This window comes from Esox lucius, chromosome 10, assembly GCF_011004845.1.
Source record: "Esox lucius isolate fEsoLuc1 chromosome 10, fEsoLuc1.pri, whole genome shotgun sequence".
Lineage (NCBI taxonomy): Eukaryota > Metazoa > Chordata > Actinopteri > Esociformes > Esocidae > Esox > Esox lucius.
In genome coordinates this window covers 869,183-890,640 of record NC_047578.1, presented here as the reverse complement: position 1 = coordinate 890,640, position 21,458 = coordinate 869,183, and the positions used below count along the sequence as shown (strand labels likewise).

At 43.9% G+C, this 21,458-nt stretch overlaps 2 protein-coding genes across 2 annotated transcripts; one reads left to right on the top strand and one right to left on the bottom strand.

The window, feature by feature from the left end:
• On the top strand, positions 1-6,334 carry heyl (hes related family bHLH transcription factor with YRPW motif like). Its single transcript, XM_010899959.5, has 5 exons — positions 1-406; positions 2,859-2,925; positions 3,576-3,659; positions 3,876-3,957; positions 4,174-6,334. The coding sequence occupies exons 1-5, from the start codon at positions 321-323 to the stop codon at positions 4,815-4,817; spliced, it is 963 nt and encodes a 320-aa protein (XP_010898261.4). The 5' UTR covers positions 1-320; the 3' UTR covers positions 4,818-6,334.
• A 9,233-nt stretch (positions 6,335-15,567) lies between these two features.
• Positions 15,568-19,096, bottom strand: LOC105027741 (mucin-2-like). Its single transcript, XM_034294822.1, has 5 exons — positions 19,046-19,096; positions 18,497-18,880; positions 17,659-18,017; positions 15,704-16,622; positions 15,568-15,620 (listed from the first exon to the last, which is right to left on the bottom strand). The coding sequence occupies exons 1-5, from the start codon at positions 19,083-19,085 to the stop codon at positions 15,616-15,618; spliced, it is 1,707 nt and encodes a 568-aa protein (XP_034150713.1). The 5' UTR covers positions 19,086-19,096; the 3' UTR covers positions 15,568-15,615.
• Positions 19,097-21,458: the final 2,362 nt, after the last annotated feature.

The following is a 21,458-nucleotide window of genomic DNA, read 5'->3' as shown; positions in this document are numbered from 1 at the left end:
CAGAGGGTGAAACAGAGGGAGAGAGAGAACCAGAGGGTGAAACAGAGGGAGAGAGAGAACCAGAGGGTGGGCATCTAATCCACAGGGTGCCCTGTCTCCACTGTCTTGGTCGACCAGAACAGAGAAGGACTCCAACCAAACCCACACTGACAGCGTCCGCTCCTCTCCGCCTGCTCCTCTCCGCCAGCTCCTCTCCGCCTGCTCCTCTCCGCCTGCTCCTCTCCGCCTGCTCCTCTCCGCCTGCTCCTCTCCGCCTGCTCCTCCACACATTTCTCCTTCCTCCATCTATTTATCCATCCAACGGGTGAGGAAGAAGAGAGATGAAGAGGCCTCATGATGACTACAGCTCTCCAGACTCTGATGACATGGACGAGCTGATTGACGTGGGACAGGAAGACGGCTTCTGGTGAGCACAGACTTATCCACCAATCACACCTGAGTGTGTAGGATTCCGACCTATTGTGACTGGGCTTGTAGGATGTCTAAAAATCACACCTGAGCTTGTAGACTGGCGATCAATTATAACAGTATGTAGAATGACTGAAATTACTTATGAAATCTAAAGATCTCAAAATCGTAAAAACTCAGGAAAGTGATGAACTTAAAAAAATAACGGTTTGATTTGTCAAATTCCAAATAGAAATACCTGAGTTTTTAGAACTGGAATGTTGTGTTCCCAGTGTCGGAATGCAAAAGGTCACACGTCCTTAAAGCTTGACCTCTTACACCTGTCCTCCCTGACACACATGTAGAAAATACACATTTCTATATCCAGTTCATGTGAATCTTAACATCTTGAACTTTGTATTCTTCACATAATCCCACTGACAAATGAAGTTAAATTATAGGTAATTACGTAATAATGAATCATATTTTAATTAACATCGATCAGGTCAATCAGGTCATTAACATACAGTGGTTCACTGCCCATGATGTGTACCTGCGACATGGAGTGATCAGCTGAACGGATCGTTTTCACCAAACATAATCTGAGGAATTTAGGTGTTCTAATTTCAGTGTTTGGTCTTGATTAATTGTCTACTCAGGGCCTTTTAAACATCCCATTAATGCCTGCTCTCTTCTGGTTTCCATTTCTGTCTTCTATTCATGTCAAGCCTTTGATTTTCTTTTTCCCCCCATCTTGCCAGAGAAAAGGGAAACTGTTTTGTAGGACTAAAATAGCCACAAGCAGAGTTTTTACAAACTGTGCCTTTAAAATCTAAAATCACATCTGCCAGTGAAATAGTTTTTATGGAAAGCATTTTTCACTCTTATTATGATTTATTTCATTATTTAATTTTTTATAGCTGTTGGAATTAAAGGCCTAGCAAATCAGACCGCTCAGGTGCAATGTAACTTCTGACCATCTTAATGGTTTCAAACACACAAGTTGACAGGCTGCCAGACGAGAGCAATGCATTGTACAACAGCTGACTAACAACGAAGCATTTTGACTGAGATGATGTTACGTCTTTACAACTACGCAGTGGAACTTTGAAACAAAGGTGCTACTGGTTGTAACAAACAATCATATCGTATACATGCACGAGAAGTGACCCAAGCAAGCCAGGCTACTGGCAAAACACAAAGGTGTCTCCTTAGCTAAACACAGAAACGTTAGTAAAATATTCTCTGACTGACTTTGTCTCAAGACTTAGCTACAGCTTTGACATGTGTCATGTCTTACGGAATAGACCAATCACTGTTCATCAAGGTGAGGGGTGGGCTCTAGACCATTCAGCCAGTCAGGGCTGTGTATATTATTATTATTAGTTTGCATAATTTTATGGACCAAAAAGCTGTCTCAGGTAAATAAATAATTCAATGTGATGTTTGTTAACTTTAAAAAAATGCATGGGGGCTTTAAGTGTGTTTAAGTGGAGCAGGAGACATTACAAAATGCAATTACTTTAAAACAAAAATAACCCTAAACGTTTGTTATTAAATCTTTATTACAAGTTCAGTCTTTTTTTATTTGTTTCATTGACATTGAGAAAAGCCTCCCACAAAACTGCACTTTCTCCTTTAATATCCAAATTAGTTCATAGGGACTGCTAAACATCAATATTCTAAAAACATACCTCTTTATTGTTCTGAAACATGACATGTAAGGAGACAACTTCAAGGACAGAACCAAATGAATTTAAACAAGAGCAGAAATCCTGGCAGCTGCTGTGTGATAATCTAATATAATATCCATCACAAGTTTTTGGTGAAGTGTTTTTCAGTGAGGGGAACTCAGTTTTAAGGATTAAAAGCTGTCAAGCTCTTTTAAGATTTGAAATGAGATCTGCTCCAACAAACATGATCCATATTGACTTAAATGAGTATCACAATGTACCCTATTCCCTTTGTAGCAAACGTCTTTGGACAGGAGAGAGAAGGGAAAGTAGTGTACTAAACAGGAACTAGGGCGCCTGTTGGGACTTGTTCGTTTCGGTAGTGCTGCAGAACTACAAAGTCAATATTCAGAAGGAAAAGAGAGAGTCCCTGCTGTACTGAGACGATGTCCTGAGGGGATCTGTGTTTAAAGGCGCTGAGATCAGCAGAGGAGCCTGTCAACCAACTGTAGCCAACGTCCAGACACACATTCAACCAATACAACATTGTCCTGTCTTCACTCTCTCTCTTGGATATCTTTTGTCTCTCTGTCTCTCTCTTTCTCTCCCTCTGCGTGGTGTCTGTACCCAACATGACTAATTAGATTTAAAGAGAGGATGTCCCATAATGTCTCTGCATTATATTAAAGAGAGAGAGTAATGACAAAAATATGACATCAAAGCTAACTTCCCTCTCTGTTTCTCTCCCTCTTCCTGTCTCTGCATCTCTCCTTCTCTTTCTGTGCCCGTCTCTTGCAGTCCAGATACAGGATCCATGTCCCCAGGTAACACATCACAGGTTCTGGCCCGCAAGAAAAGACGAGGGGTGAGTTGTCCATGTCCCTCTAACACTCCCTCCCATCTCACCTCCTCCTGCCCTCTCTCTGCCATCTCACCTCCTCCTGCCCTCTCCCTCCCATCTCACCTCCTCCTGCCCTCTATCTCCCATCTCACCTCCTCCTGCCCTCTCCCTCCCATCTCACCCCTTTCTGCCCTCTCTCTCCCATATCACCTCCTCCTGCCTTCTATCTCCCATTTCACCTCCTCCTGCCCTCTCCCTCTCATCTCACCTCCTCCTGCCCTCTCTCTCCCATCTCACCTTCTCCTGCCTTCTCTCTCCCATCTCTTCTCCTCCTGCCCTCTCTCTTTCATCCAATCTCATCTCTTATTCTCAGTTTTTTCTCTATTCTCTTTTTCCTCTGTCCTGTATCTTCTTCTCTTCCACACTTTCCTCTTGTTCCTTTTACCACACTCTCCTCACTCTCCCCTCCTCTCCTCCTCTCCTCCTCTTTCTTCTTCTCTCCAATGTTCTTCTCTAGATTAGTTACATTTTTCCATTTTATTTAAATTCTATTTCAGTTCTAATTCTAAACATCCTATTCCAGCTCTGATTCTGATCTAATTATAAACATCTTAAGTTTTGAATCTGTCCTGGGTTCTAACTGGTGGTTTCAAATGTCTGTGGGTTGTTCTCAGATCATTGAGAAGAGACGCAGAGACCGCATCAACCACAGCCTATCAGAACTCAGGAGACTGGTGCCCAGTGCCTTTGAGAAACAGGTAAACACCCACATCTACAAACAGAAACATGCCACTCATTATCTGGGCCAGGAATTAATCAGTTCAAAGGGACATTGCATTGCAATATTTAGAAACGATTGAGCCAACATTTCATATCAAACGACTCAAGTGTATTTTTCACATGCCTCGTTAAGAGTAGGCTAGAAGTGAAATAGCTGTTGTTCAATGGGTCTTCTCTTCTGCCCTCCGGATCAGGGCTCATCTAAGTTGGAGAAGGCTGAGATTTTACAGATGACTGTGGACCATCTGAAACTGCTGCACGCCATGGGGGGGAAAGGTGAGGCAGAATGTCCCCTTACTGTTGCCTGCAGTTTTCTCATCAATGAGCGCTGACCTACTACCTCCTTGAATACATCATTTAAACCAGGTCCCTCTAGTAATGCCTGGGCCTTATTCCACTGGATTTAGAAGGGGCCCATTTCACCTACTAGTCCCTCCCTAAAACCAAGTCTTTCCCTCTCTTCTCTCCCTCCTCTCTGTCTGTGTGTCTCAGGTTATTTTGATGCTCGTGCTCTTGCCGTGGACTACAGGACACTGGGGTTTCGGGAGTGTGTGGGGGAGGTAGTCCGGTATCTCAGCTCCCTGGATGGGGGTGTTGACTCTCCGGATCCCATTGGAGCCCGTCTGGTCTCACACCTCTCCCACTGTGCCAGTGAACTGGACCCCCTTCTCCTCCAGACACCACCCACCTCCACTGTTCTCCCCTTTCCTCCCTGGCCATGGGTGTCCTCCTATCACCATGTGACGCCACCTGGCACGTCTCCTCACTCCTTCTCCATGGGGAGCAGAGAGCTGGAGATCCTGGGGAGCGGCCCTGGGGGTTATACGCCCCATCCTGCCCTGCGTGTCGCCCCTCTGGGGGGCCAGAACATACGTGCCCCTGCCTTGGTGTCTGGGGTTCGCAGGGTGCCCTCTCTTCCCCAGCCCTCCTCACCTTCCTCACCCGCTAACAGACTTACCCAGCAGTCCCCAAGGGGTTCCCCCCACCACCACCCCGCCACCTCCTCCTCATCAGCTCCTCCACAAGTCTCCTTCAGACCATTCGCCCCTCTGGGGTCTTCTACGGGCCAGCGCAGGGTCGTGGGAGGTTCTGCCAAGGCTCCAAAGGCCTGGGCGACTGAAATAGGAGCCTTTTGATTCTCCACGCTGCTCTTAACGGACCAGTTCCCTGTTCCACCATGAGCGGTTTCCTCATCCTGAAGCTGATCTGCGGGCCAGGTGTTTGGGTTTTCTGTAAGACATCCAACATACACTAGCTGATTCAGTCTGACGTTGCTTAAAGGTGATTTGGCCATTTTAAAACCAACATGTTTATGTTGCCTGCATTTCTTTCCTAAATGTTTTGCTAGTGGTGGCTAAAGTTAGCTTACGTTTTTAGTGGGAACAAACAAAATCACAGGTTTATATCACTCCTGGCCAAAAGACTATTTTCAGGGTGAGGAATTGTCAAACATTGTTATAAAATAGTGAATGTCTTCTTCAAGCACAGCTCTTAGATGGAATGGCCTTCCCTAATTACCTCCACAATATACCCCTGACTGTCAACAGGAGTCAGGAACCTCTTCCCAGACTGTCTCTCTCTGATGACATCACAGCTGACAGACACTAAAGCCATATGACATGACAGACGGATAATAAAAGCCATACTGGAAGCCATACTCAGCACTGATACGTGCTAACCTTCCTACTTATATAGAAGCTCTGAGTGTCAGTTTGTATGTGGATTACTTTGCCATTGTCCACTTGAAACGACAACAAAACTTTTTTTTTAATCATAAATGACCCCTATGATACCACAGAGCCATATATATATATATATATATATATATATGTATGTGTGTATATATATATATATATATAATTTGGGGAACGTTACCTACATTTTGCAACCCTAGCTATACAGAATAAGATCCCTGACTAAACTGTTTCTATAAAATGAATTTTGCTTTTTCATTTATTGTTTAGCTGTGTTGTTTGAATTTCTATCTTTTAATAATAATAATTTACAAACACTCACCTGCCACTTTATTAAGTACTATCCAGCATCAGCTTTTGTGTTCACACACTTCCAGGTTTGACTCACCTCTGCACACCATTACTGTAAAGAACGGTTATTTCAGTATTCATTGCCTTTCTGTCACCTAGCATGAGTCCGGCCATTCTCCTCACTGACCAGATATTTTCACCAACAGAAATGCCACCCACTGGACGTTCTCTGCTCATTGCCCCATTCTCTGTTGACTCCAGAGGCCATAATGCGTGAAAATCCTAGATGTCAGCTGATTAAAGGCTTAAACCACCACTTCTGTCACCAACATTTATGCCGCAGTCAAAGTCTCTTAGATCACTTGACAACTGAACCTCTTCAACATGTCTGCTTGCTTAATGTAGTTGCAGGCACATGATTGGCTATTGGGCTGCTTGCGTTAAGGAGCAGGTGTACCTAATGAAGTGGCCAATGAGTGTACATTTTACTATTTTAATCGATTCTGACTTAATTGGCATGGAATGTCTGGAAAAAATAAATATAAAGATTAAGTGCCTAACCTATGTGATGTTAATGTAGGGTTCTTGTTGTGTCCTTTATTTTCTGATCATACATTGTTCTTCTGAGAGACGAGAAAAGGGAGAGAGAAAAGGGGGAGAGAGAAGGAAAGAGAGAAGGAAAGAGAGAAAATGACAGAAATGGTGACAACGAGAGAAAAGGAGACAGATAAAACTTGATTGTTTATATTATGTTTGATTGATTTGTTAGTTTGTTTAGCCAGGTAAGTCAATTAAGAACCAATACTTATCTATAATGTCAGTTAATTTGTGGAATCGACGGTGTTGAGCAGCGAGTGGTGACAGGGGCGCTGCTGACAAAGTGGATGTAAGAGTGGTAACTGAAAAATCATGTTCTCCTTCAGAACCCAAGGTTCTGTGTCTGTTAATTAACAAGAGATGGTCCACAGAGTCGAGGGCTTTAGCCAAGCTGACATCTGAAACCGTCCTAATGTGGTTCAGAAGGTCATTGTTGCTAAGGGAAACCTGTGAACATGGTTCCCGAGTGCAGCTATGGCTGGTGAGCCAATCCTACCAATGAAATGAAGAACTAATCAGTTCCTTTGCAAATGTAAGCCTGGAATGTACGCCGAATTCCTTGCATTTAAAAAAATTGGTCCTTCTGCCCAACAGAGGGCACAGACTGCTGTTTATGTCACAACTACACAGCAACAGCTTAAGGATCCAAACACAGAGCACTCCAAGATTTACTGAATTCAGAATTCAAAAATCTCGAGGGTCAGGCACAGAATGTTACAGTAAGTCAGAATCAGCGAAGGCCAAAGTTCAAGCAGGGTTGGGCGAAGAGAGGTTGTCCAAACAAGACAAAGTAAGAAGTCTGGTCATGTACTCTAGAAACAAACTAAATACTTGGAATGACAGTAATATGTCTCAGGAAGTTGGATGTCACAAACAAAACCTCACAGCTGAAAAGGTCAAGCAATAAAGCATACAAGGGTGTGGCATATGGCTTACATACCACGATTAAAAGTGTTCTTCTACACAGGACTTAGCTGTGGTATATTGTCAATAACCCAGAAACCCCACAGATGTGTTTTTGCTATATTTGAAAAACATTTAACATGTATTTAGAACAGTAAAAGCGCTGTGATGTCAAACCCCTAGGCAAGTCTCCTATACAGTCCCATTTAACATGTCTTTCAGTCAATCAGCATTCTGGATTTGAACCAATTCATGTAATATATAGTGATATTAATATCATTTTGAAAACACTCTAAATAAATAATTTGTTGCATTATTTGTATGGCTGTAGATAAACGATGAAAGGAAGGTAAAATAACAACTGGCTTCTTGAGATCCGTTCAGTTTACTTGAAACCAACTGAACTCTTTTGTTTTTCATCAGGTGGTCTAGAACAGCACCGTTTCGCTCAAATGAATGTTACATTCAGAGTAACTGAGCAGTGCTCTGTTTACACTCATATGGACTGGGAGTCAGATATGTTCTGTGCAGACTAAACAAACAGCATTTGTCATTGTGGTGTCCTCTTGTTCATGGTGAAAACATTTGCCCAGCGACTCCAGCTGATGTCTTTCACTGAATTGAATTGTTCACAACATATTCCAACAGAGAATCCTCCAAGAGCAGTTATTTAGATGAAGTCAAAATACAATACAAAAGCTATCAGTGATTGGATAATTTCTAACCAATCAGACAAAGGCAATTATTAATGACTAACATGCTAATGGCCCAGCTGGTTTGTAGAACGTGTGTTTCTAGTACCATTTCCACGGTTCACTGTTTTTGTGTACATGGAGGGGGGGTTTAAGTGTTTGGCTGGAACTGGGAGTTTGGGCAGCCTGGAAAACAATAAACGGAGCACTTGTCTGATCAAATGTTCATGTGTCTGTACTGCAATATGAATATACAAACAACTATGATGAACAACCAAAAATGTTAGTAGAAAGACAATTACAATATAAACTCCCTCAAGTGTCCTGTCCTGTAACAACTTGTAACATTTCCCTCCTCAAGTGTCCTGTCCTGTAACAACATGTAACATTTCCCTCCTCAAGTGTCCTGTCCTGTAACAACATGTAACATTTCCCTCCTCAAGTGTCCTGTCCTGTAACAACATGTAACATTTCCCTCCTCAAGTGTCCTGTCCTGTAACAACTTGTAACATTTCCCTCCTCAAGTGTCCTGTCCTGTAACAACATGTAACATTTCCCTCCTCAAGTGTCCTGTCCTGTAACAACATGTAACATTTCCCTCCTCAAGTGTCCTGTCCTGTAACAACATGTAACATTTCTCTCCTCAAGTGTCCTGTCCTGTAACAACATGTAACATTTCCCTCCTCAAGTGTCCTGTCCTGTAACAACATGTAACATTTCCCTCCTCAAGTGTCCTGTCCTGTAACAACTTGTAACATTTCCCTCCTCAAGTGTCCTGTCCTGTAACAACATGGTACCTCTAGAACTTCAGGGACCAATGGAGGGAAATGGTTATTTGAGTCTGCAGAATATAGGATGTATATAGGATGTATATAGGATGTAGATAGGATGTGCTGAACGAGGGAATCTCCTGAAAGGGGACTCCTTTATGTTGATGCAACACTTCATTGTGGCTGTTTCAGGACATTTCATTCCAGTGACGGATGAACAGTATTTTTCCTGTGTGTGTTTGGTCCATTCATCTCCCTAAGTGATAAACATGGTTGAAGTTGGCTTGGTTTTGGGGCAGCAGTAAAGCAAAACAAAATCTGTCACTAGGCTGTCCGTCTGTCTCAGTCTTTTTTTCCGCTCTATTTCCATCCTTCCATCCCTCAGCCCCTTTACCTCTCCCCTCTCTCTGTCACTCATCCCCTCTCTCTGTCACTCATCCTCTCTATCCCCTCTCTCTGTCACTCATCCCCTCTCTCCCCTCTCTCTGTCACTCATCCCCTCTCTCTGTCACTCATCCTCTCTCTCCCCCTCTCTGTCACTCATCCCCTCTCTCTGTCACTCATCCCCTATCTCTGTCACTCATCCCCTCTCTCCCCTCTCTCTGTCACTCATCCCCTCTCTCTGTCACTCATCCTCTCTCTCCCCTCTCTCTGTCACTCATCCCCTCTCTCTGTCACTCATCCTCTCGCTCCCCTCTCTCTGTCACTCATCCCCTCTCTCTCCTCTCTCTGTCACTCATCCCCTCTCTCTGTCACTCATCCTCTCTCTCCCCTCTCTCTGTCACTCATTCTCTCTTTCTCCTCTCTCTGTCACTCATCCCCTCTCTTTGTCACTCATCCCCTCTCTCCCCTCTCTCTGTCACTCATCTCCTCTCTTTGTCACTCATCCCCTCTCTCTCCTCTCTCTGTCACTCATCCCTTCTCTCTGTCACTCATCCTCTCGCTCCCCTCTCTCTGTCACTCATCCCCTCTCTCTCCTCTCTCTGTCACTCATCCCCTCTCTCTCCTCTCTCTGTCACTCATCCCCTCTCTCTGTCACTCATCCTCTCTCTCCCCTCTCTCTCCCCTCTCTCTGTCACTCATTCTCTCTCTCTCCTCTCTCTGTCACTCATCCCCTCTCTCTGTCACTCATTCTCTCTTTCTCCTCTCTCTGTCACTCATCCCCTCTCTTTGTCACTCATCCCCTCTCTCCCCTCTCTCTGTCACTCATCTCCTCTCTTTGTCACTCATCCCCTCTCTCTCCTCTCTCTGTCACTCATCCCTTCTCTCTGTCACTCATCCTCTCGCTCCCCTCTCTCTGTCACTCATCCCCTCTCTCTCCTCTCTCTGTCACTCATCCCCTCTCTCTCCTCTCTCTGCCACTCATCCCCTCTCTCTGTCCCTCATCCTCTCTCTCCCCTCTCTCTGTCACTCATTCTCTCTCTCTCCTCTCTCTGTCACTCATCCCCTCTCTTTGTCACTCATCCCCTCTCTCTCCTCTCTCTGTCACTCATCCCTTCTCTCTGTCACTCATTCTCTCTCTCTCCTCTCTCTGTCACTCATCCCCTCTCTTTGTCACTCATCCTCTCTCTCCCCTCTCTCTGTCACTCATCCCCTCTCTCTGTCACTCATCCTCTCGCGCCCCTCTCTCTGTCACTCATCCCCTCTCTCTCCTCTCTCTGTCACTCATCCCCTCTCTCTCCTCTCTCTGTCACTCATCCCCTCTCTCTGTCACTCATCCTCTCTCTCCCCTCTCTCTGTCACTCATTCTCTCTCTCTCCTCTCTCTGTCACTCATCCCCTCTCTCTGTCACTCATCCCCTCTCTCTCCTCTCTCTGTCACTCATCCCTTCTCTCTGTCACTCATTCTCTCTCTCTCCTCTCTCTGTCACTCATCCCCTCTCTCTGTCACTCATCCTCTCTCTCCCCTCTCTCTGTCACTCATCCCCTCTCTCTGTCACTCATCCTCTCGCGCCCCTCTCTCTGTCACTCATCCCCTCTCTCTCCTCTCTCTGTCACTCATCCCCTCTCTCTGTCACTCATCCTCTCTCTCCCCTCTCTCTGTCACTCATTCTCTCTCTCCTCTCTCTGTCACTCATCCCCTCTCTTTGTCACTCATCCCCTCTCTCTCCTCTCTCTGTCACTCATCCCCTCTCTCTGTCACTCATCCTCTCTCTCCCCTCTCTCTGTCACTCATCCCCTCTCTCTGTCACTCATCCTCTTGCTCCCCTCTCTCTGTCACTCATCCCCTCTCTCTCCTCTCTCTGTCACTCATCCTCTCTCTCCCCTCTCTCTGTCACTCATTCTCTCTCTCTCCTCTCTCTGTCACTCATCCCCTCTCTTTGTCACTCATCCCCTCTCTCTCCTCTCTCTGTCACTCATCCCCTCTCTCTGTCACTCATCCTCTCTCTCCCCTCTCTCTGTCACTCATTCTCTCTCTCTCCTCTCTCTGTCACTCATCCCCTCTCTTTGTCACTCATCCTCTCTCTCCCCTCTCTCTGTCACTCATCCCCTCTCTCTCCTCTCTCTGTCACTCATCCCCTCTCTCTGTCACTCATCCTCTCGCTCCCCTCTCTCTGTCACTCATCCCCTCTCTTTGTCACTCATCCCCTCTCTCTGTCACTCATCCTCTCTCTCTCCACTCTCTCAGTCACTCATCCCCTCTCTCTGTCACTCATCCTCTCTCTCTCCTCTCTCCGTCTATCTTCCCCTCTGTCTCATTCTTTCTGCCAGTCATTCTCTGTGGTTTACCAGCGGATATATTTTCTCTCTGTTTGCCTGCCTGTGTGAGCCACTGTCTCTCCAGCAGTGTGGAAGTAAGACAGACACCATGGGATGCAGGAGTGAGAAATACTGCAATGGCAGGAAATGTTCTGGGTGGTGGAGAATGGGAGGGGGTTGGGGGGGTGGGAAAGAGGGAGGGGTCAGAGGGGAGGTGGGGGGTAAAAGATGTGGGTGTGTTTGGGGGGGTGGTGGAAAAGAGGGAGGGGTCGTGTGGGTGGAAAAGAGGGAGGGGTCGGGGGGAGAAGGGAGAGGTGGGGGGGTAAAACATGTGGGTGTGAATCCTTGTCAGTTACTCAGTTCTAAACTAGTAACAGACGAGGCAGCCTGATGAAGACAGAAGAGCCTGATGCTACTGAAATCATGATAATTACACTTCACTGCACCAGCAAGACTTCAGGATCAGAGAAAAAGTGTGTCTGTGACTGTGCCGTATTGAGTGCCAGGGAATGTGTGTGTGTGTATGTGTTTGTGTGATTCGTATTGCGTGCCATGCAGCGTGTGTGTGTGTGTGTGTGTGTGAATCACGTTCTCAGGGCTGGCGTCGTGGTCGACCACGGTCGTGAGGCTGGCTGGCGGTCGGACAGTTCAGCCGAGGAATGTTTGTAGAACCCACACACACTCAAAAACACACACTAAAAAACACACACACACATACACTCAAAAACACACACACTCACAAAAACACACTATGGCATGACAGTGTACACAAGCACGCAACCACACACACGTGTTGATGCATGCAAACATACACAGACACACACAAAAACAAACACACACTCAAAAACACAAACACACATACACACAAGTAAAACACACAAGCACGCACAGGGCTGGCACACAAGTCATGCAGTTCTAAATGAATATATAACCCGATATTAACCCAATTCACACAAAACTGGTTTCATGAATTTATTTATTCATTTTCAAACATTTCCATCTGTACACTAGTGTCTTTTTTAGTGTCTATATTACATTTGACAAATATCCACTTCGTTAGATCCAAGTGTTTTGACCGTGTGGTAATGACAGCATCCTTCTTCAATCCCCAGCGGCCTACTTTCCATTGACATCTAAACTGCATCTATTGTGTATCATAGTGAACCTAAGTGTTTTTAGTGAAATTAGAAATCCAAGCCTGTTAAACGTATTGTATAACTGTGGTTGGAATAGCCTTTGGGGGCATAGAGACCTCTATCCATCTCTATGATGGTTTCTCCAACATATCCTCTTCCTCTCTCATGGGTTCATCTTCAGCGTTTGATTGGGTCTCAGGCCTATTGGGATGTCACTTGGTATGCCTTGTCTGATCAGCTCTTTGTGAATCTGGGATGAGAACAGAATCGTAAACATGTTGGTTATTTACACACGTTGCAAGACTGCTGCACACACATTGCATCCGAAGACAGGGAATGCTGCACACATCCGGCCCTCTGGTTGGCTAGGATGTAATGTCATGCTGATAACTGCATTTGGTTATGAGCCAGGGTGTAATGTCATGCTGATAACTGAGTTTGGTTATGAGCCAGGGTGTAATGTCATGCTGATAACTGAGTTTGGTTATGAGCCAGGGTGTAATGTCATGCTTATAACAGAATCTGGTAATAACTTGTTTATGCTTACACTGCCTCTGCGTTTTCATAAATGTGTAAATATATCTAGGAAAAGTTATATACAACCTATACAATATTTAGTCAAATTATTGAAATGTGTGGAGAAAATGAACCCAAACGTGTTGACAAACGTCACTTTGTGCAGACAAGTACACAAGGCTTGATCGGTCTTGATGTCTACAAAACCAGCCCCAAATGTTTGCAAATGACAACACGTAACAAAAAGTAGGTTGATAGATCAAGTTGAACTCTCAATTTAAATTCAGATCTAACTGAAATTGCCTTTCATTTGCTGTAGACAACTGAAGGCAAAAAGGCCTAAAACTACTGTCAAGGCCTCAATTAATCATGCAAATATCATGAAACAAAATACTAAACATTAGTTCATTTGGACATCCTATCAATCAGTCCCAATGTATGTGGTGCCCTTATCCAGAAGAACTATGTATAAAGAGTTGTATTCCTCAATAGTGAACCCAATATGTAGACAAATACCTTCATCAAAGTTTTCTTTTCATCAAATACACTGTATATTTGTAGGCATATTCATGCTTTATTGAAAGAGAGGATGGTTTGTGTTGGAATCAACCCCAGGCTACTGCAGAACGTGAGCACTGGAGACACACTTAGAGCCCTGGACCAACTCAGGACACACTGTTTTACTATAATATAATACATGTACAGATCACTACCTGTTTTGATTGTTCTCTGTATAAAATGTGCTGTTACCTCAGTAACAAGCTGAGTGGCACTGACCTTCTGCAAGACCAGGTCTCTGATGTCATCATCTGTGAGTGGGTTTTCTGAGATGATTTTAACCCTCAGTCCAATGACATGTTCTGTAAAAACATTGTCAATCACTGTTGTATGACCACACACACACCAACACACACACATACCAATACACATACACACACACCAACACACACACACACACACACCAACACACACACCAATACACACACACACACCAACACATACACACACCAACACATACACACATGGTCATAATCATCCCGTGTATAGAATTTCTATGGTGAAAGGTTTAATAACAGATACTCATCCTCTGTTCTGTCATAGTAAAGGTTTAATAACAGATAATCATCCTCGGTTCTGTCATAGTAAAGGTTTAATAACAGATACTCATCCTTGGTTCTGTCATAGTAAAGGTTTAATAACAGATAATCATCCTCGGTTCTGTCATAGTAAAGGTTTAATAACATATACTCATCCTTGGTTTTGTCGTAGTAAAGGTTTAATAACAGATACTCATCCTCGGTTCTGTCATAGTAAAGGTCAACGTTATTCTCTGTCAAGTGGTTTGGGAACTAAGTTTCACAGTATTGCCTTTTATGGTTCTATTGGTATTGGAAGATGAGATAGGCAATAAACAGATTTTTATCTTATTGTGATTGTTTGAGTCTATTTCAGGTTCGATTCACAAATGTTTTTGGCCATGAAAATTATTATGAGGATTATGAGAGAAATAAGACAGAGCCTCTAACCAGGAAATCCCAAGACTGCCACCTTCTGATCTTTAGGGGGTAGTGTCACACACACACACACACACAAAATAAGGAATGTACAGTGAAGTCCAACATGATTGGCACCACTGACAAAGATGAGCAAAAAAGTATGAAAATACTGAGTTGAATTGCATAGCAAAAATAACATTTTATATATATTTATATATATATATATATATATATATTATTATTATTTTAAATAGGACTAAGTGGTGTCTAATAGATAATATTGTTCACCTGTTCCTCATCAGGAATCAGCGCGCCTGGTCCTGATCAGCCCTACACCACCATTTAAGCTGAGACCTGACAGCCAGACCCTGTTGGATCGTTAGTCCACACTCGTATGTGGTGCTCGCTCTTCTGACCGTACTCCTTTCATGCCTGTTTGCTTGGTGTTTCTTTCTCTGCCTGCTCGTCTGACTCCCGTCTCCCTTTGCTTCTAGGATTTACGCCCTTGACTTCCCTCCACACCTGCCAGGCTACTGGAACCGTCTACACCCCCCCTCACTGGAACATGCTACCACTCCATCTAGCCTCCCACCCTCACCGGTCTGCACACCTGCCAAAACCCATTTCATCACCGGACTGCACTCAATAAACACTTGTTTCCCTCACCACCTACCTTGTCTGGGTGTGCGTTTGGGTTCGGTACCTGGGGTTCCTGACAGTAATCATCTATTATAAATGTGTTGATCAATCACCTGTAACAATACAGGGTTCCTCCTCCTTGCAAAGGGAGTTTAGATAATTGGGGATGCAGCAGTTTAAACATCTATCTTCAAATCTCTCTGAATGACTGTATTAGTATAAAACTACCATTTTCCAATTTCTTTTAGCAGACAAATAAGCTGAACAACGGTACAGATTTCATAAAGCATTTTATAAAAATGTTACTGAGTGGTCAAATGTCTGAAACGAATGTGTGAGTACTCACTAGATCCATTGGTTGAAGGGTGTTCCATTGTTTGTAGTTTGTTAGTCGTAGGTTCAGACGTTCGGAACGTAGATGTGGTCATCATTGCTGTGGTGTCTAGAGCACAGTACCATCACAGGCATCATTTCAATGTGGGACTTACCAACTGTGCAGTTTCAGTCTAATAAAAACAAACAAATACATTTTTGTACTACAATGACAGTGCAGATTCAATTACATCCAAGGTCATGATAACATATTTACCTGTGGTTATTGAAGGTGCAGTGGTCCAATCTTGGGTGGTTGTAAGTTTAGTTGTCAGTAGTGGAGTTGTAAGTTCAGTTGTCAGTAGTGGAGTTGTAAGTTCAGTTGTCAGTAGTGGAGTTGTAAGTTCAGTTGTCAGTAGTGGAGTTGTAAGTTCAGTTGTCAGTAGTGGAGTTGTAAATTCAGTTGTCAGTAGTGGAGTTGTAAGTTCCGTTTTCAGTAGTGAAGTTTTAGGTTCATTTGTCAGCAGTGGAGATGTAGATTTTGTTATCAGTTGCTGAACTGAAGGTTCAGTTGTTAGTAGTGGAGATGCAGATTTAATTGCCAATAGTGGAGTTGTTTGTCCAGTTGTCGGTAGTAGAATTGTTGGGTCAGTTGTCTGTAGTTTAGTTTTAGGTTCATTTTTCAGTAGTGGAGATGTAGATTCAGTTTTCCATAGTGGAGTTGTTGGTTCAGTTTTTTGTAGTTCAATTGTTTGTCCAGTTATCGGTAGTATAGTTGTTGGGTCAGTTGTCTGTAGTTTAGTTGTAGGTCCAGTTGTCTGTAGTTTAGTTGCTGGTCCAGGTGTCAGTAGTGGAGTTGTTGTGTCAGTTGTCTGTAGTTTAGTTCTTGGTCCAGTTGTAAGGAGTGGAGTTGTTGTGTCATTTGTCTGTACTATAGTTCTTGGTCCAGTTGTCAGGAGTGGAGTTGTTGGTTCAGTTGTCAGTAGTGGAGTTGTTGTGTCAGTTGTCTGTAGTTTAGTTCTTGGTCCAGTTGTCAGGAGTGGAGTTGTAGATTTCGTTGTCTGTTTCTGAATTGTAGGTTCCGTTGTTAGTAGTGGAGATGCAGATTTAATTGCCAATAGTAGACTTGTTTGTCCAGTTGTCGGTAGTAGAGTTGTTGGGTCAGTTGTCTGTAGTTTAATTGTTGGGTCAGTTGTCTGTAGTTTAGTTGTAGGTTCAGTTGTCAGGAGTGGAAATGAAGGGTCAGTGGTCAGTAGTGGAGTAGTAGGTTCAGTTTTCCATAGTGGAGTTGTTGGTTCAGTTGTCTGTAATTCAATTGTTGGTCCAGTTGTCTGTAATTTAGTTGCTGGTCCAGGTGTCTGTAGTTTAGTGGCTGGGTCAGTTGTCTGTAGTTTAGTTGCTGGTTCAGTTGTCTGTAATATTGTTGTTGGTCCAGTTGTCTGTAATTTAGTTGCTGGTCCAGCTGTCAGTAGTGGAGTTGTACGTTCAGTTGTCAGTAGTGGAGTTTTTGTGTCAGTAGTCTGTAGTTTAGTTGTTGGTCCAGATGTCAAAAGTGGAGTTGTAGGTTCAGTTGTCAGGGTTAGGCGTCCTGTTGTCTGTAGTTTAGTTGCTGGTTCAGTTGTCTGTACTTTAATTGAAGGTTCAGTTGTCAGTAGTTTTATTGTTGGTCCAGTTGTCAGGAGTGGAGTTGTAGGTTCAGTTGTCAGGGTTATGGGTCCTGTTGTCTGTAGTTTAGTTGCTGGTTCAGTTGTCTGTAATGTTGTTGGTTCAGTTATCTGTAATTTAGTTGCTGGTCCAGCTGTCAGTAGTGGAGTTGCTGGTCCAGTTGTCAATAGTTTTGTTGTTGGTCCAGTTGACTGTAGTATAGTTGAAGGTTCAGTTGTTGGTAGTGGACTTTTAGATTCAGTTGTCAGTAGTGAAGTAGTAGGGTCAGTTGTCAGTAATGGAGTTGTTGGTTCAGTTGTCTGTAGTTCAGTTGTTAGTCCAGTTGTTTGTAGTTTAGTTGTTGGTCCAGTTGTATTTAGTTTGCTTGGTGGTGCAGTTGTTTGTAGTTTAGTTGTTGGTCCAGTTGTCTTTAGTTTGGTTGGTGGTGCAGTTTGTAGCTTAGTTGTTGGTCCAGTTGTCAGTTGTGGAGTTGTTGGGGCCATTGTGGTTGTTGTTGTTGTTTCTGGAAGAAACATTTAAACATGTGTTGTTCAGTTCTGTTAAAATATATCAAAGAGGACATCATACCGCTGAAGCCCAGATGAACTCACCACTGTAACAGAAGAACGGTAAGGCGGACGTACATATCTCATCGGTCCATCTGCCTGAGTCTCCAAACCAAGACGCCATGCAGTTAAACCCACTCTTACTAGGAACTCCTGATGTCCAGAATGTGAAGGAAGAGTTGGACCCGTCCGACCAGGACCAGGTTCTGTACAAACCAATGTAGACTTTGTTACCTCGTGACACATTCCGTACAAGCAGGTCGTCGGCCCGGTTCCTCACACTTGCCAAGTCTGTGTGGTGGTCGATGCAATGTTGCCTTGCAGAGCTTTGATTTTTTAATTCATTAACCAGAACAAGGGACTGATTGGCCATTCTTCTTCCTGGAGGGCCAGGACCAGAGATGAAATGATACACTGATACTCGGGATCATAATCCAGATTAGCTCACACACCCTGATGTTCATGCTGCAACTCCACGGCCTCACGTGACAACACCACTCATAAGCCCCAATCCTAGATGTTATTGGACTTACTTCTGGAGAGGACGTTATAGGAAGTCAAACATGTCTAAGAGATAATCCTGCCAATCAGGACTGGATGTAATTTCATATACAACTAGTGTTAATGTGCAATATTTTATTCATTGATTCAGCAATACATTGTTGCAATTTAGCAATTTCTGCGCTCATATTGTTTAGAATAAATTCAATAGAAAATAATCATTTTAAGACCATGTTTTAGCTAGTTATGTTGTTGAAGGTGGTGACTTTGTGCACTGCTGGAAGTAATATATATAAGAGGGATTCTGATTGCAGCAGTCACTTCCTTGCTTTCTAGCTGTGTCCTGCTAGGATACTTACCGTCATAGCAAACAAAGCGTTGCTGAATGTTACATGGAATGTCGTTCCAGTTTCCAGGCATTCTTATCTCCACACAGAGCTCATTTCCACCATTGTTATTTGGTTCCACAGGGTTCCAGTTCCTGTACTCAGTCTCCCCTTGACCATAGAAAGCTGGATCTTCCAGATTCCACCTCCAGCTGTTCTCATCATGCAGCCCTATCCAGGCTTTGCCATTAAAACCAGTTTTTACCGAGTTATTAAGCCAGTACATGTCCTCTGTGTTGCGGATGGTGACCAGATCAAGGTACCTTTCTCTGCAGTAACTCTGAGCTTCAGACCAGGACTTCTGAATGTCGACAAAATGGTAGTGACCAGAGGGGGACACACAAAGCGTGCACAGCCCTATGAGAACAATGAGATGTTTGAACTGTACAATAATGGCCCCTTAATTTATTAACACTGGGCTGTTATTTAAGTGAAGAATATACAGGCTCATTTACTGAAATGAATGAGAAATGTATCAAACGTAATTTAAAAGTTTAGAATCATTGGTATTTTCTTACTAACCTGATGACAGAATAAACAGGAACACACTGCATGCCTTCATATCGGCCCTCTGTTCACTATGATAAACAGATGTTCATAGTAAATTAATACATCTTTAAACCCTATATTCAATAGAAAATAATACAAGGACAACATATCAAATGTTGAATCAGAGAAATGCTATTGTTTTTGGAAAAATATATGCCGATTTTATATTAAATGCCAGTAACAAGTTTCAAAAAACTTCAGCGCACAGTTCATAAGCCAGCATCCATGATGGTATGGGGATGCATTAGTTCACATGGCATGGGTGACTTGCACATCTGCAAAGGCACCATAATTGCTGAACAATATTTGCAGGTTTTGGAGCAACAAATGCTTCCATCTAGACGACACCCTTTTCAGTGAAGGCCTTGATTATTAATCTGGCCTGCCTCCAGTCACCCGTTGAAAACATTTGGCGCATTATGAAATGAAAAATATGACAAAGGAGACCCTGAACGGCTGAGCACCATATGTTACGTCCCTCCTAAGGCTCGTTAGCGGAGAGAAACACAACTGCCCGCATGTAAACACACTGGGGCAGGAAAACGTATGGTGGAGTTAGCACCAATGAAAACAACCAAACAACCACCCAAGTACAACTCAGATCATGTTGTAAAAGCAATGACCCATGGGGTTTTTATTACAGTAACACTTAGAAATGAACAAAAACAAGGGGAAAAACACAACAAAGAGAGGCTTACCATTCAGTGTAAGGAGAACGGCCAGGCTGCCAAAGTAAATAAATGATAAGAAGGGCCCTGGTCTTCCTGACACCTCTACCCTGCCTGTCACAAGCTAAACCCTGTAGAACTAACCTGACTGCTATAATAAACATAGGAACATCCACTCGCTTCTAACCTAGTGTATATAACAACAGGTTATCTACAGGAGTGTGTAAACCCTAGGGTGTCTGACCTAGCCGTCCTCCAAGGACAGTACAAAAATAATCGATGGTAACATATAACAAAGCACACACAGCATAACAGTTCTCTCTCCTCCACACCCAAAGGAAATCATCACACGCAGCCCATCAGCACAGACGCAGCCCATCAGCACCGACGCAGCCCATCAGCACCGACGCAGCCTATCAGCACAGACGCAGCCCATCAGCACAGACGCAGCCCATCAGCACAGACGCAGCCCATCAGCACCGACGCAGCCCATCAGCACAGACGCAGCCCATCAGCACACACGCAGCCCATCACCACAGACGCAGCCCATCAGCACAGACGCAGCCCATCAGCACAGACGCAGCCCATCAGCACCGACGCAGCCCATCAGCACAGATGCAGCCCATCAGCACAGACGCAGCCCATCAGCACCGACGCAGCCCATCAGCACAGACGCAGCCCATCAGCACCGACGCAGCCCATCAGCACCGACGCAGCCCATCAGCACCGACGCAGCACACCTGAGAGGGATTCACAGGGAGGTACACTAGTGGAAAGAGCGAAGTGAGACAAACCCACATGACAAGGCATAAAAAAAAACATACGAAAAAAAAAAAAATCCCCTTAACGTGTTTAATCACCAAAATATAATTCTGCACAATCAGTGCCCAGCGCATAATAATGCCTATATCAAGCAAGAATGGGAATACACCGATCAGCCATAACATTATGACCACTGACAGGTGAAGTGAATAACACTGATACACCCATCAGCCATAACATTATGACCACTGACAGGTGAAGTGAATAACACTGATACACGATCAGCCATAACATTATGACCACTGACAGGTGAAGTGAATAACACTGATACACCCATCAGCCATAACATTATGACCACTGACAGGTGAAGTGAAAAACACTGATACACCCATCAGCCATAACATTATGACCACTGACAGGTGAAGTGAATAACACTGATACACCCATCAGCCATAACATTATGACCACTGACAGGTGAAGTGAATAACACTGATACACCCATCAGCAATAACATTATGACCACTGACAGGTGAAGTGAATAACACTGATACACCCATCAGCCATAACATTATGACCACTGACAGGTGAAGTGAATAACACTGATACACCCATCAGCCATAACATTATGACCACTGACAGGTGAAGTGAATAACACTGATACACCCATCAGCCATAACATTATGACCACTGACAGGTGAAGTGAATAACACTGATAATCTTATCATGGCACCAGAGGGTGTGATGTATTAGGCATCAAGTGAACATTCTGTCCTCAAAGTTGTGTGAGAAGCAAGAAAAATGAGCAAGCGTAAGAATCTGAGCGACTTTGACAAGGGCCAAATTGTGATGTCTAGACAACTGGGTCAGAGCATCTCCAAAACTGCAGACCTTGTGGGGTGTTCCCGGTCTGCAGTGGTCAGTACCTATCAAAAGTGGCCCAAGGAAGGAAAAGTGGT

Bases quoted from the DNA above. Each gene is read 5' to 3' on its own strand.
- heyl (XM_010899959.5), top strand. From the start codon at position 321: ATGAAGAGGCCTCATGATGACTACAGCTCTCCAGACTCTGATGACATG. The intron at 407-2,858 runs GTGAGCACAGAC...CGTCTCTTGCAG, and splicing joins GGACAGGAAGACGGCTTCTG to TCCAGATACAGGATCCATGT. The intron at 3,660-3,875 runs GTAAACACCCAC...CCTCCGGATCAG, and splicing joins CCAGTGCCTTTGAGAAACAG to GGCTCATCTAAGTTGGAGAA.
- LOC105027741 (XM_034294822.1), bottom strand. From the start codon at position 19,085: ATGAAGGCATGCAGTGTGTTCCTGTTTATTCTGTCATCAG. The intron at 18,881-19,045 runs GTTAGTAAGAAA...TTGTTCTCATAG, and splicing joins CCTGTTTATTCTGTCATCAG to GGCTGTGCACGCTTTGTGTG. The intron at 18,018-18,496 runs GTAAGTATCCTA...CTGGCCCTCCAG, and splicing joins ACGCTTTGTTTGCTATGACG to GAAGAAGAATGGCCAATCAG.